Source organism: Triticum aestivum, chromosome 6A (assembly GCF_018294505.1).
Source record: "Triticum aestivum cultivar Chinese Spring chromosome 6A, IWGSC CS RefSeq v2.1, whole genome shotgun sequence".
Taxonomy (NCBI): Eukaryota; Viridiplantae; Streptophyta; class Magnoliopsida; order Poales; family Poaceae; genus Triticum; species Triticum aestivum.
The window spans coordinates 557,678,217-557,690,920 of NC_057809.1; the positions used below are offsets into that span (position 1 = coordinate 557,678,217).

The 12,704-nt window shown below is 51.6% G+C and overlaps 1 protein-coding gene across 3 annotated transcripts in view; it reads left to right on the forward strand.

The window, feature by feature from the left end:
- Positions 1 to 762: 762 nt before the first annotated feature.
- Positions 763 to 12,704, forward strand: part of LOC123128480 (galactoside 2-alpha-L-fucosyltransferase) — a 14,422-nt gene continuing 2,480 nt past the window's right edge. Inside the window, exons 1-2 of one of the 3 annotated variants that reach the window (XM_044548493.1) lie at positions 763 to 1,246; positions 10,207 to 11,698. In XM_044548493.1, coding sequence (XP_044404428.1) covers positions 952 to 1,246; positions 10,207 to 11,696 — 1,785 coding nt within the window. In that variant the 5' untranslated portion in view covers positions 763 to 951 and the 3' untranslated portion in view covers positions 11,697 to 11,698. Of the gene's footprint in view, positions 1,247 to 5,862; positions 6,804 to 10,206; positions 11,884 to 12,704 lie in introns of those variants that run through there. The other 2 variants (XM_044548492.1, XM_044548494.1) reach the window with 2 other exon arrangements.

A 12,704-nucleotide genomic window follows, 5' to 3' on the forward strand; every position in this document is an offset into this window, starting at 1 on the left:
GTTTTGGGCGGTCGCGGCGGCGGATTCCGGCCGGCGGGTCGCAGGCGGGCGGACGGGCGCGGGCGGGAACGGAAATGAAGTGGCGGTTGGGCGTTCGCGGGCGGCGGCTGGTTTTGGACTAGATGCATCCCGTTATGTATATTTGCATCGCGAGATGTTGGATTTTACATCACGAGGAGGCCGCGGTCTAATTTTTTTTTACATATGGTCCGTCTGTTGGAATAGTTTTTTTGCCTCAGACGGTCCAAAAGTTAGGTATTTTTACATTTGGACCGTCTATTGGAGATGCTCTAACAACAATGTTTTATCTACGATGCATTTGTTGGTACAATGCCTCTATGCTGTGTGGGCTGTTGTCTGTTGAGTCCTGATAATAGATGTCTTCCTTGATGAAAGTATTCCAGTCCAGTCGGCTCGGATCAGTGGTTTTCTAGTGGAAGTGAGGTCGATGGAGAGCACCAAGAGAAAGTAGTATAAAATAAGATTTAAAAATATGTTTGCAAAGGTCAGCACTAGGACTTCGAGCACTCCGCAAGAGAAAGTTACTGTATTTTTTTCCTTCCTTCCGTGACACTGCAAAAATATTTCTTGGGAGCATGGCAGATATAGGCCTCTCACGTCAGACCGAGTATCGTGTGGAAAGCGTCGGCTGGATAGCAGTGCTCGGTTGCCGAACCCACTGCCACGACTACGTTCCAAGCTCCGTCTTCAGCCCATCACGTCCAAACCCACGACGAATAAGGAGCCCCTGTTCTCTCGCAAGTTGCAGCGCCCACCCGATTGCCGCGGCTTTCCACAGCTTTGACCGCTCCCGTCCCCGAGCGAGACCACAAAGCAAAGCGCAGACAAGACGCTTCTTCCAGCCGGCCCGCTCTGCACGGCGAGCACGGAGCAGAGCAAACGAGCGAGCTAGAGGTAGAGCCTTAGAGCCAGCGTGGAGGCGGCTCGGTCATGGAGAAACAACCGAGCGGCTGGCGTGGGAGCAACGGCGGCCACGAGGAGAGTCTGCCCCTGCGCGGCGGCGGCGGCCTGGAGACGGAGGCAAGGGCGCCGCACCCCCACGCCGCGGACCAGCAGGAGGCGGGGCGGGGCAGGCACCGGCGCAACTGCGCGCGCGCCGCGCTGCTGCTCTGCCTGCTCACGCTCCCGGCCTGCATCCTCGCCCTCTGGAACCTGCGGGCCGACTCCTCGTCGCAGATGCTCTTCGACGTCGACCTCCCAAAGGACGACGACGACGACGGCCAAGGTACCACTCGCGCTCCTCCACTTCGAATCCATACTCGACCGTAGAGGCTGATCGATGCTGCCCGGATGGATCATCGTAGACCTTGCACTTACTACCAGCCGCGATGGAGTGATAGTAGACGCAGGGAATGGTTTTTCGTTTAGAAAAAGAGGCCCGGGAAATGATGGGGGAAGTTCACGGAGGGAATCGTAGGGGGGCGCAAGATACCAGACGATACACATGGCTGCAAAGCAGATTCCCGTTGTCTTAATTAGCGTTGCTTATTTTACTCGGGGCGGCCAGGTCTAAATCCTTCTGACGCTGGTCGCATCCCCTGCTAACGTAACGATAAAATACTCTCCTCTTGCTGGCCTGCTAACGATAAGCTTAATTAGACGCGAGGGCACAGCAGAGGTGATCAATCGGCTAGCCAAAGGCCAGTTAAAATCGGTTGAGTTGGGCACAGAAGATCCGAGCCATGCGCCATTTTCTTTTCTGAGCCTAGTAAAATTGAGAATTTTGGGTGGACGTCGGACGACGACGGGCTTTTTCGTGGCGGAAAAGAGAGTAAAAGACAGCACCGCGTGACCGCTCAAAGAGCCTCCAGGCATCTTCGACGTGGACTCTAAAACCAAGTATCCGGTCGTGCACGTGGGCACGGAAGGAGGCCATTCAGCCGTGTAAAAATACCACAAACGTCTTCGTCTCCCATGTCCTGTTTTTCCTCCTGGAAGTCCATAGCATGTATGTCGCTAGTCGAGGTGAGGTTCACACAGACGTGGACGTGCCGGCCTTGTGGTTGTTGCAGCCTGGCCAAAACCGTGTGGGCGATGTTAAGGACCCGAAGCTGCTGACGTTCTTCTCAGTGATCGCCTGCGCCGCCAGCCACGTGGACCAGCCCGGTCACATCTATCCAGCATCGAGCATGCACGGGACACGATGCAGGTGGCCCTTTCCTTCGGCACGCCGCTTCAATGCAGGTTTCAGTGACCGGTCGCGTACATTCTGAGCCGACATGAATGCGGTGAGAGGAAACGAAGGTGCAACAACGTGGTAGAGGGCGTGGGTGCGGGAGATATTTTTGGGTGGGACCGGGGTTAAGGGAGTCCTGAATTATGGGGTCCTCGGGTGTCCGGTCTATTCGATATGGGCTGCACTGATGGGTCGTGAAGACAAATCAGAAGACCACCTCCCGTGTCCGGGTAGGACTCCTATGTGTGTAGAACGGCAAATTTAGTGTCCGGGTGTAATACTTCCTTCCTCTGTGAACCGATTCTGTATAACTCTAGGCCCCTCCGGTGTGTACATAAACCGGAGGGTTTAATCCGTGGAGGGCATCAGAATAATCGTTGGCTAGATGGCTAGGGTTTAGCCATTACGATCTCGAGGTAGATCAACTCTTGTAACTCCCATACTCATCGAATAAAATCAAGCAGGCCGTAGGGTTTTACCTCCTTTGATAGGGCCCGAACCTGGGTAAACACCGTGTCCCTATTGTCCCTCATTACCATCGATCCTTAGACTCACAGCTTGGGCCCCTCTACCCGAGATCTGCCGGTTTTGACACCGACAGGGGTGTCGGAAGCATACCCCCAGTCTGCGTCCGGTTTACGTAATCAAGCGAGTGCGTCCGCAGACCAATGAGGTATCATGTTGGATGGCAAAGTACGTTTTGAGGGTCCCTGCTGGAGATGCCCTTAAAGCTCGAAACTCCGGCTGTCCAAACATCAAAGTTCATCTAGGGAACCATAGGAGAACAATAGACCAGACAAAACATAGTTAGGGCAACTCTAACTCTGATTAATAAATTGACATCATCAAATGTCCGTTGACACGTTCGGTGAATAGTGCGTCGACCATCCAACGGTAGTTATGAAGGCTAGAAGGATTGAGAGGGAAAAAAAGATGAGTGGGACACATGAGTTGTGGGGAGATGTGCAACTAACAGTGGGTGAGACGGACGTTTGGATCCTCCCTCTTTTAGTTTGGTGCTGGTTTTATTAGAAAATTCAAATGTCGAAACCACTTAACCCTCTATCCGTGAATATTTGAGGACTAGTGTTGGATGGCTAAAAATGCTCAAATCGTTCGGTGCGAACATTTGTCACATATTTGATGATCGGGTTGGAGTTGCCCTTACAAAGCATATTCCCCTTGCCTCTTGCTCATTATTTTACTTGGAGCAGCCATGTCTAAATCCCAATATGAAGTTGGTCGCACGACTGCGTCTCCTCTAGCCTCTATGGCTTGCCGGTGTCCTAAGGGCCTCGGCCACGGCGGTCTGAATCAACGTCTCCTCTAAGTCCTGGCTCATTGGTGTCGGTGTGTCCCCTGCATAAAGCCCCTTCGCCTCCTCAATCCCGGCCACCTCGTTGCCTCGCCCCTCATCAAGTCCAAGGTTCACGTCCGACGTAGCTCCCTTTCTGGTGGTGGTGGGTTTTCAACCAAAGTTTAACTTCCAACTCCCAGTTTCTGGCCCGGTGGCTTTAGATTGCTCACCCACATGCCATAGAGAAATCCATGCTCGTCTTGCCGGTTTTGGCAGCAGCATCATCAGCGAGTGTTGTCCCCTCTTTGAAGGCATTGTCATGGCCTCTCTCTGCATCCCTCTTCGGGAACGAGGGAAAGCCCTACACGGGGTCTGATTCTTCGGATCGGACAACGCTGACGTCACGGCGTCCTTTTTCTTTCTGAAGGCACCGTCTTGCGTGCTCGTGACGCCCCCGGTGTTGGACTTGTGGTTGTTTGACTTAACGTTGGTTTGCACTGCCTCTCTAGTTAGGGGATTTAGCTATGGTTTTTGCTTGTTTGGGCGAAGCACCCCTTGTCTCTCTCCTTTTGGGCACCGGTTTCACAACAACTTGCGTTTGTGCATGTGTTTTACCCTCGCTTATACTCATTCTCTTTTTTTCTATCAATAAGAAGATATGCAAAGCTTTGTGTATTAGAATATTTTTTTTATATATTCCTTTGGAGGTAATTAACGATAAACCTCACTTGCACATGCGATCAACTAGCCAAAGGCCAATCAAACCCGGTTGAGTTGCACACAGAAGATCCGATCAGTAATTGCCGGCCATGCCGCTCTTTCTTTTCCGAGCATTCGTCAGCGAACACAGCCCATGCCACTGCTGAATACCCGCATTGGGTGGGCTAGAATGAAGCTTCTGGCTGGACGCCGGGCCGAACAGAAAACGACGGGCGTCCGGACAACGCCGCTGTGACGGCCGCTCAGGGTCAAAACTTGACAAAGCCGGGCGTCTGAACACCGGAGACAGAGCATCTCCGATAGAAGACGTAAAACAGAAGATGTAAAAATTTACATATTTAAAAAATATTTTTTTACCTTTAAAAAACTTCCAACTCCAACCAATGATGCAAAACGGAGATGTACAAGTGCAACTTCATTAGGTGATGTAAACTGGAGATGCAAAAATTAAAACTTCAAATACTACTTCATTTCAAATTCAAACATAGTTCGTTCAACTAGTAGTACTTCATTTCAAACATAGTTAAACATAGTCCTACTTAAAACATAATTCTAATTTGAAAGACTACTTACTAGTTCAAACCACTACATCCATCAAACTACTACTCCAACGACTACTACTAGTTCACACAACAACTACTCGAAGATGAAAGTACTTAGCGATGAGCTCTTGAACTGCTCCCAGAAATCGTCATTGTCCGGGTCGTCGCACCCCTCGTCCTCCTCCTCCGAGTCAGCCCAGTCCGACGAGTCAGACTCGACGGGGATCACCGTCGAGGGGCCGACCTCCTCGTCGTCGTCCTCCTCCTTCTGCTCGGCCTGCACATACTCCGGATGCTCCTGCGCGAACCTCGCCATTGCCGCCTCCTCGCTATCGTCGAGACCAACGACAATGGCCGACCTCTTCTTCTTGTCGTTCTTCTTCGGTATCTCATCCAGCCGGATGCCCTCCGGTATGAGGAACTCCGCATCCGCCTAGGTCTTGATCTCCGGGAAGTTGAGGCCCGTCTTTGGCCTCCTGGCACACCACACCGCCACGTCGTAGGCACGCGCGGCCTTGTCGGAGGCGGGGTAGGTGCCGAGCCAGAAGCGGCGGCCGACGTCGTTAAACTCGACGCCAAAGTAGCCCGTCTTGCTCTTCGGGAGCTTCTTCGGCGGCATGGCATGCGGCGAGGTCGAATCGGGCAGCGACGACGTGCGGTAGGCGGGTGGAAGTGGGGTGTGGTGGGCGGGGGCGGCGGAAACACGGTGTGGGGAGCGGCGTGGGAAGCGTCGGTGGGGCTTGGCGGGGGCGGTTGAGCGGCGACATGGTGAATCAGGCAGCAACGAGGTCGGACGACGACACGGTCGAATCGGGCAGCGACGAGGTTGGACGGTGTCAGGAGCGGCGGAAACACGGTGTGTGGCGGCGGCCGAAGGTGGGGTGGGGCGGCGACGGATTGGGGCCGGCGGAGGAGCGGTGGGGGAGGGGGCGAATCACGCGGCGTCAGAGCCGAATCAACGGCGGGAGAAGAGGAGAAAAAACCGCCAATTCGCGGCGCCCGGCGGCGGCCGATAGTGGAGGATGGTCGAAACCGGCAGCGGGGCGACGACGGGGCCGGATCTGGCACGGGGCGGCTGCGACGTGCGTGATGGGTGGGCGGGAGGAAGAAGGGAGAGAAGTGAAAGGAAACGACGGTTGACGGTTGGCGCGCGGCTTGCAAAGATACATCTCCTGTAGGTTGTAGGTGGTGATGTATATTTGCACCGTGGAATGTTGTATTTTATATCTTCAGGGACTGAGAGGTAATTTTTTCTACATCTACATGAGAAGTGTTTTTGGAGCTGAAGATGAAAAATTAGGTATTTCTACGCCTTCTATTGCGGATGCTCTTACGATTCACAGAGCAGTTCGCTGCTTTACTGTCCCGGGTGGTCTGCGCTGTTCTTTCTTGATTTAGATAAGAAGAGTTGAGATCCCATTTTCGGCCTGTGGTGGGGGGGCACTCTGCCCGACGGATCTCGCGGACAAGCGCAGCGCGGTGCCGGTGCCGGTGCCAGCTACGGAAAAATAACGTGGGGAGTGCGGTGCAGGCAAAGCCGGGCAAGGGGACAGAACAGAAAAGGAACGAGAGACATTCAGACACTCTCCAAGCGCTGGCTGGCCTCACCCTCAGTCACTGGTCACTGCCCAGTAGCCAGCTGCTCCTGCAACCTGCTGCGCTCCCACGCGGACGAAGCGACGGCCGGACACGGACCGGCTCGGCCTCCCTGTCCCCGAAATTAAAGCGGAGCACGGCCATGGGAGCACCGGCTCGCCGCTAGCCCATGCGGGCGGTTGGGGCTGGCCGCGGACAGCCGCTGGCTCTGCTAGCTAGCTCGTGGCCATGGGGAGGAGCGGCGAGGGGCCGGCGCTGCCGCGGCGGCAGCGGGCGGGGCCGGGGGCGGGGGCGAAGGGGAAGCCGCCGCGCGGTGGCGCCGCGCAGCGGTTCGCGCTGTCGGTGTGCTTCCTGCTGATCCCGGCCGTGCTGCTCCTGCAGCGGCGGCAAGCCGGGCCGGCGCCGGAGTGGCTCTTCCGGGGGGATCTCTTCCTGCCGGAGGTGAGCCGAGGTACGTGTTCGGTTCCCGCATCTCTACCCCCTTGCGCGCGCGCGTGTTCGTCTCGTGGCCTTTCGTTTCGGGGCGAGATTAGTCTACTCTCTACTGTCTCTGTCTGTAGGCTGTAGGCTGTAGAAATGTAGTAGACGGTAGAACCACCCTCCTACATGTCGGTACCACTTGCGTGCATCAAGCAAGCAAAAATCCAGCCCCAACTTCACTGCAAGGATAGCGGCCCCACCTGTCAGTAACTTTCGTCTACCCGTGTGAACTCCCAAGGCTCCAAGGGACGAGAGCTGTTTAAGTATGAGTGTTTTATGTTTTTTTTAGAAAAGGAGGATGACCCCCGGCCTCTGCATCTGGGCGATGCATACGGCCATTTTATTAATTATTCTCACAAGACCTTACAAAGTAATACAATAGTAAGACTAAAGCCGCCGTCTAAGCCACTCTATCCAGTTGATGAAGGGGCGCAGATAGCTTGGGCCTAATACCAAACAGCCATCGCAGCCAAACCTAACATCTAAGACTTGAGATCCCATTCAGGACGCCTGTCGGGCATGGGTCTCACCGGTCCGGCGTGCACTCAGAGGCCGCCGCCACCAACTTCCACCGCTCCATCTTCAGAACTGTACTAATGCATCAACCTTGCTCGGTCCAGCTATCGTCGACGCCACCACGGCGCCCAACGGCACCTCCTCCCTGCGCACAATCAGCTGAGCACGTCGCAGTCGCCACTGATACACCTCAACACCATGCTGCCAAGTACCACCAGCCGGCACAACTTGAAGTCTTTGGAAGATCTGTCGTGTGTAGCACTTGCCGACCAGGCATGACAAAGCGTAGCACCTGTCGGTCAGGCATGACTTGACATCTCCACCGAAGCTCCGTGCAAGATGAAGCCGCTCCACCTCCAGCCTCTCTGAACGGGACGGAAGCACCCCAGGAAGACACGGCGAAGAGTTGGGCACCACAATCACCACGAGAGCCGGACAGTCGACCGCCATGGTGAAGCGACACCACTAAAGAGAACCGCCGCCATCAGGAACGCCAAGAACGCGCTGTAGCTGTCCCACCTCCCCGCGGACCCAAAGCGGCGCCTCCAAGAAGGTGACGGAGCCGGGCACCGCCGCCGCCCAACCAAAGTTGTAGGTTTTCACCCGGGTGCAGGGGGAGGACGAGGGGGAGGGAGCTGGATCTCGAAGCCGCCTTCAAGAAGGAAACAACGCCTGGGGCGCCGCCGGCGTTGTGGCCTCCGCAGCCGGCCATCCGCGTAGTCCGCCAACGAATCCGGCCGGATTGATGAGGAGGAAGCAACAGGGGGCGCCGTCTTCAAATTTGGCGTAGGAGAGCAGCAGGGGATCCCTCCACGTGGCGCCCGCATCCACCGCCAACTCGCCGCCCGCGTGGCCGAGAAGACGCGGTCCACAACTCCGGCAAGCGCCGCCCGCGGCCCGGACGACGCCGCCGCCTCAACCTGGCAGTCGGGTCGGGTTTGACCGGGTGAAGGTGGTGACCCGACCCAATAGGGCACCCATCGGGTCTAACATTTTAATTCATTCTTTAATTTTAATAGACTGCTTGCATGCCTGGAGTTTGGCTGTCGTTGCCTTTCTTTTGTACCGATGCCCTTCCGTCTCCTTTTATAGCTAAGCTAGGCCTACCCTGCGCTCCCGCAAGCGAGGTGATACTAAAAGATCCTAAAAGAGCACCTCCCATTCGTTGCCACGCACGCACAACACATCAGTCGTGCATGACCTTCAGCCACTGGAGGCCCAATAGGCCGAACTAGTACTCCTTTTATTAGGCTGAACTAGTAACTCTGAGATGGGCCTTACCACAAACATGCATGCATACTCCATCGCTAGTGCAGCGTTCACTAAAAAATGCAACATCCAGCGTTGGGTTGTTCTAACTAAATTAATTAGCACATCTTCAGCAAAACGTCTACACATCATATAAAATAAAATAAATATTTTAATCAATACTATTAATCGGGTGACCCACGGGTAGAACCTTGTGCCAGTGCCCTACCCATGACTAATCGGGTTACCCATCGGGCTTACCCATGGGTTAATATGATGACCCATACCCTACCCATTAGGGTCGGGTGCCCATGGGCGCGGCCGCCCATGGGTGAGATTGCCGGGTTGACCGCCGCCTCAAACCCTAGGCCCGGGCCGGACGGATCTGGCGGATCCAATCCATGCGCCTGCCCAAGCGTGAGAAGCTCCCCGCCGCCACCTTCCTTGGCTGCGCCCAGGGCCTGCCCGGCGCTAGCCTCTGGCAGCGGCGAGGAAAGGAGGAACGTGGTAACGACGAGGGGCGGCGGCGCGAGGTCGCCCCCGTGTCGCCCAAGCGGGGCGACTCGGGGGTACGGGCGTGAAATCTTGGTGTGGGTAAAACTTGTACTGTATTACTCAACCCATCATAGTATTACAATCAGCTAAACTGAGTTTGTCCAATTATCGCCGAAAATAGGGCTATCTATTTAGAGTATCAATGATACATGGTACAACATTCTCAGGGTTAGTTGGGGTTGTTCTAGCATGTCTTTGTAACAGCCGTTTGGTTGGATGTTTATCTGTCTGCCTACCTTTGGTTATATCTGGGAGCTCTGAACTCTGTTGCTTCGTTTCATTAATGAAAATGGAGCCGGGGGAAACTCCTTTATTTCGATTTTTTTTAATATATGATAGAATAAAGCATGGGCGAATTATCCGCATCGAAGCTGCAATTGTGGGTTCACCAAAAAAGAAGTACAGTTGTGGTAGGTGATTTTTTTGCGGGTAAATTGTGGTAGATGTTGGGCATGAATGATATACTTTCTCGCGAAAAGAAGGAAAGGTGATACGTGTACCGATTGTTCTTGCTGGACCTCTCTATAGTTAGCTTGTGTGTTAATGGTGCTAAGCTGCTAGCTACTTTTGTTTGCATCAATGATGAATGCCACTAGAGAGTATCTTTTCATGCCACGCCGCTTTCTCAAGGAGATGACGAAGAATAAAGTAAGATGAGGAATATGGTGCGGTTCAAGTTCTCGATACATAGCTAATCAAACATTCACAAAAATATCCGTGGTCCTCACCTTGAGAAATAATTTGAGTTAGTTTTCGTCATAACAATCGGTGGGTACGATAGAATCATGTACATGAATGTTGGAAGGGACATATGGAACCAATAAAGAATAGTAGCTTGCCTTAGTATAGTGTTATTTCCGTTGAATTATAGGTGCTCCCTAATGTCAGTTTCCATGTCCCAATCCTTTGTAGGGTTTTTAAGTAACTCAAGTGATTGTTTCCGCTATGAGAATAATGACAACAATGTGATTCAATATGCAGCAACCAACCAATACTATTATTTTGGTCCTTGTATTGTTTTCTTGCGCTGACTTAAAACATCTTATCTTTTTCAGATATAAGAGATGATATGCCTGATGATTTATCTCCATCGGCACAAATTGATTATGACAGACTTCTGGGTGGCCTTCTGATCGAGGGATTTGATGAAAGATCGTGTCGCAGCAGGTACCAGTTTGCACGTTATCACAGGAATGCAGCAAGAGTACTTTCTCCATACCTCATAGAAAGATTAAGGAGACAAGAAGCACTGCAGAAGAAGTGTGGTCCAGGCACCAAATCATACAACAATGCTGTAAAACAGCTCAGGTCCACTCAGAGCATCAACGGCACATCGGATTGCAACTATCTCTTCTTGATAATCCATGCCGGGATGGGTAACCGGATGCTTGAGATCACTTCAGCGTTTCTTTACGCACTTTTGACAGGCAGGGTTTTGCTCGTGGACCGTTATAAGCAGATTGCCAACACTTTCTGTGAGCCTTTTCCTGGAACTTCATGGTTGATTCCTTCAGATTTCCCTCTGAGCTATAATGAGTTCACCAAGCATAGTCCAGAGAGCTATGGTAACATGTTGCAGGAAAATGTTATCCGTGGCAACACATATCGGTCTCTAGCCAGTGCTAGGCCTCCCTATGTGTACCTCCATCTTGATGGTGACTACGCTTTCCACGACAAGCTTTTCTATTGCGAAGACGATCAACAGTTCCTGCAAGGTGTGCCGTGGCTGATCATGCGGACCGACATGTACTTTGTGCCGTCACTGTTTCTTATCCCAAGTTTCCAAGATGAACTGAGCAAGCTGTTTCCTGAGAAGGACACCGTTTTCCATCACTTGGGCCGGTATCTTCTTCATCCAACAAATGATATCTGGTATTCGGCGACAACGTACTACAGGGCCTACCTTGCTAAAGCTGATAAAGTAGTGGGGATTCAGATCAGAATATTTGAAAAGAAGGGCATCTTGCAAAGAAATGGGCCATTTCCACACGTTTTAGAACAGATCCTTTCTTGTGCTCAAGGTGAAAAGCTGCTGCCAGAAATCGGTGTGACCGATGAAGCTGCCGCTCGGAATAACCGGACAATCGCCGTTCTCGCGACCTCTTTGAGCTCTTGGTACAGTGATCAGATTAGGGAAAGGTACAGCGAGCACCACACCGTCGACGGCACCACGGTGAAAGTTTACCAGCCGAGCCACGAGGAGTACCAGAAGAAGAAGAACAGGAAGCACAACATGAAGGCGCTGGCGGAGATCTACCTGCTGAGCATGAGCGATGTGCTCATCACCAGCGGCTTCTCCACCTTCGGCTACGTCGCGCAGGGCCTCGCCGGCCTCACGCCGTGGATCATGTACAGGCCCGAGAACCATGTCGTGCCGGAGCCGCCGTGCGGCCGTGCCATGTCCATCGAGCCGTGCTTCCACCAGGCCCCCTACTTCGACTGCAAGGCCAAGAGGGACGCCGACCTGGGCAAGGTGGTGCCGTACGTGAGGCACTGCGAGGACGTCAGCTGGGGCCTCAAGATTGTAAATGAAACTCGGTTGTAGCTGTAAGTTTTCTTTTCTTTTCTTCACACGGTAACACAATTGTTTGCTAAAAAAATAGGGTAGGCTTCTTTTTAATTTACAGGAAAATATGTTTCACGAATTTATTTCTTTTTTCCTCTCATGCATTTGATCAGAATTGTAGATAGTTGATAAACAGATTCATTAATAGAAAATACTATGATTACCATGTTTTCTGTCATTCTTACTTAAGGGGGGGCATTGTTTTGCACATGTTGGTGTTAGTTGAGTTTCTGAGCAACGTTCAAATTTCGGTTTCTGCTCAGATTTCGCCGCCGCTGGAGTAAATTGCAGAAAACCACCACTTTGAAAGTTAGGCTAGCAGAAACACTTTAGCTATATGTCAGTTACCTGAAAATTCCTTTTGGGTCAGTTGATTTTGTGGCCGTCTGATTCTGCTTTGAGATGTGTGCTGTTTTTTTTCCTGTGTCCTTTTGGTGGTGAGTTGGGCTGTGTGGTATCGATTGACCCCTATTTTGGGTCAGTCAAATTGCTTCTTGGGCTCGTTTTTGCTCTTCTAGTTTGTGTTTCTATTTTCCTTTTTTCTTTTCTTTATTGGCTATTTTTTTGTTTTGTGTGTGTTTTGGCTGAGTGCAATTATATACATACAAATACAATATAATATGTGCCAATAGTTCATAATTATTTGATTATTTTTGCATAGCACGATAAAGTGCAATTTCGGTGCAAAGTTGTGCGCAAGTTTTTTTTGAATTTTCTTTCTTCTCAAAGGAAATATCAAAGCTACTAATTCATTCTTTAAAAAAATCATTATTTTGATATTGTTTTAGTCTTTACTTCATTTTCATTCTACTTTAATGTTAATACCAATGCCACTACTCATTTGTTCTTAGATTTTTTTTTCAAAAGTTCCACTTTTATATGCTTATTCTTGCATATTTTTAAAAAGCGCAATTTTTATGTATATTGTGTGCAAATTTTATGAGTGTTTGTTTTATTTTTTTCCCATTTTCTTTGTTGTTAAATGGT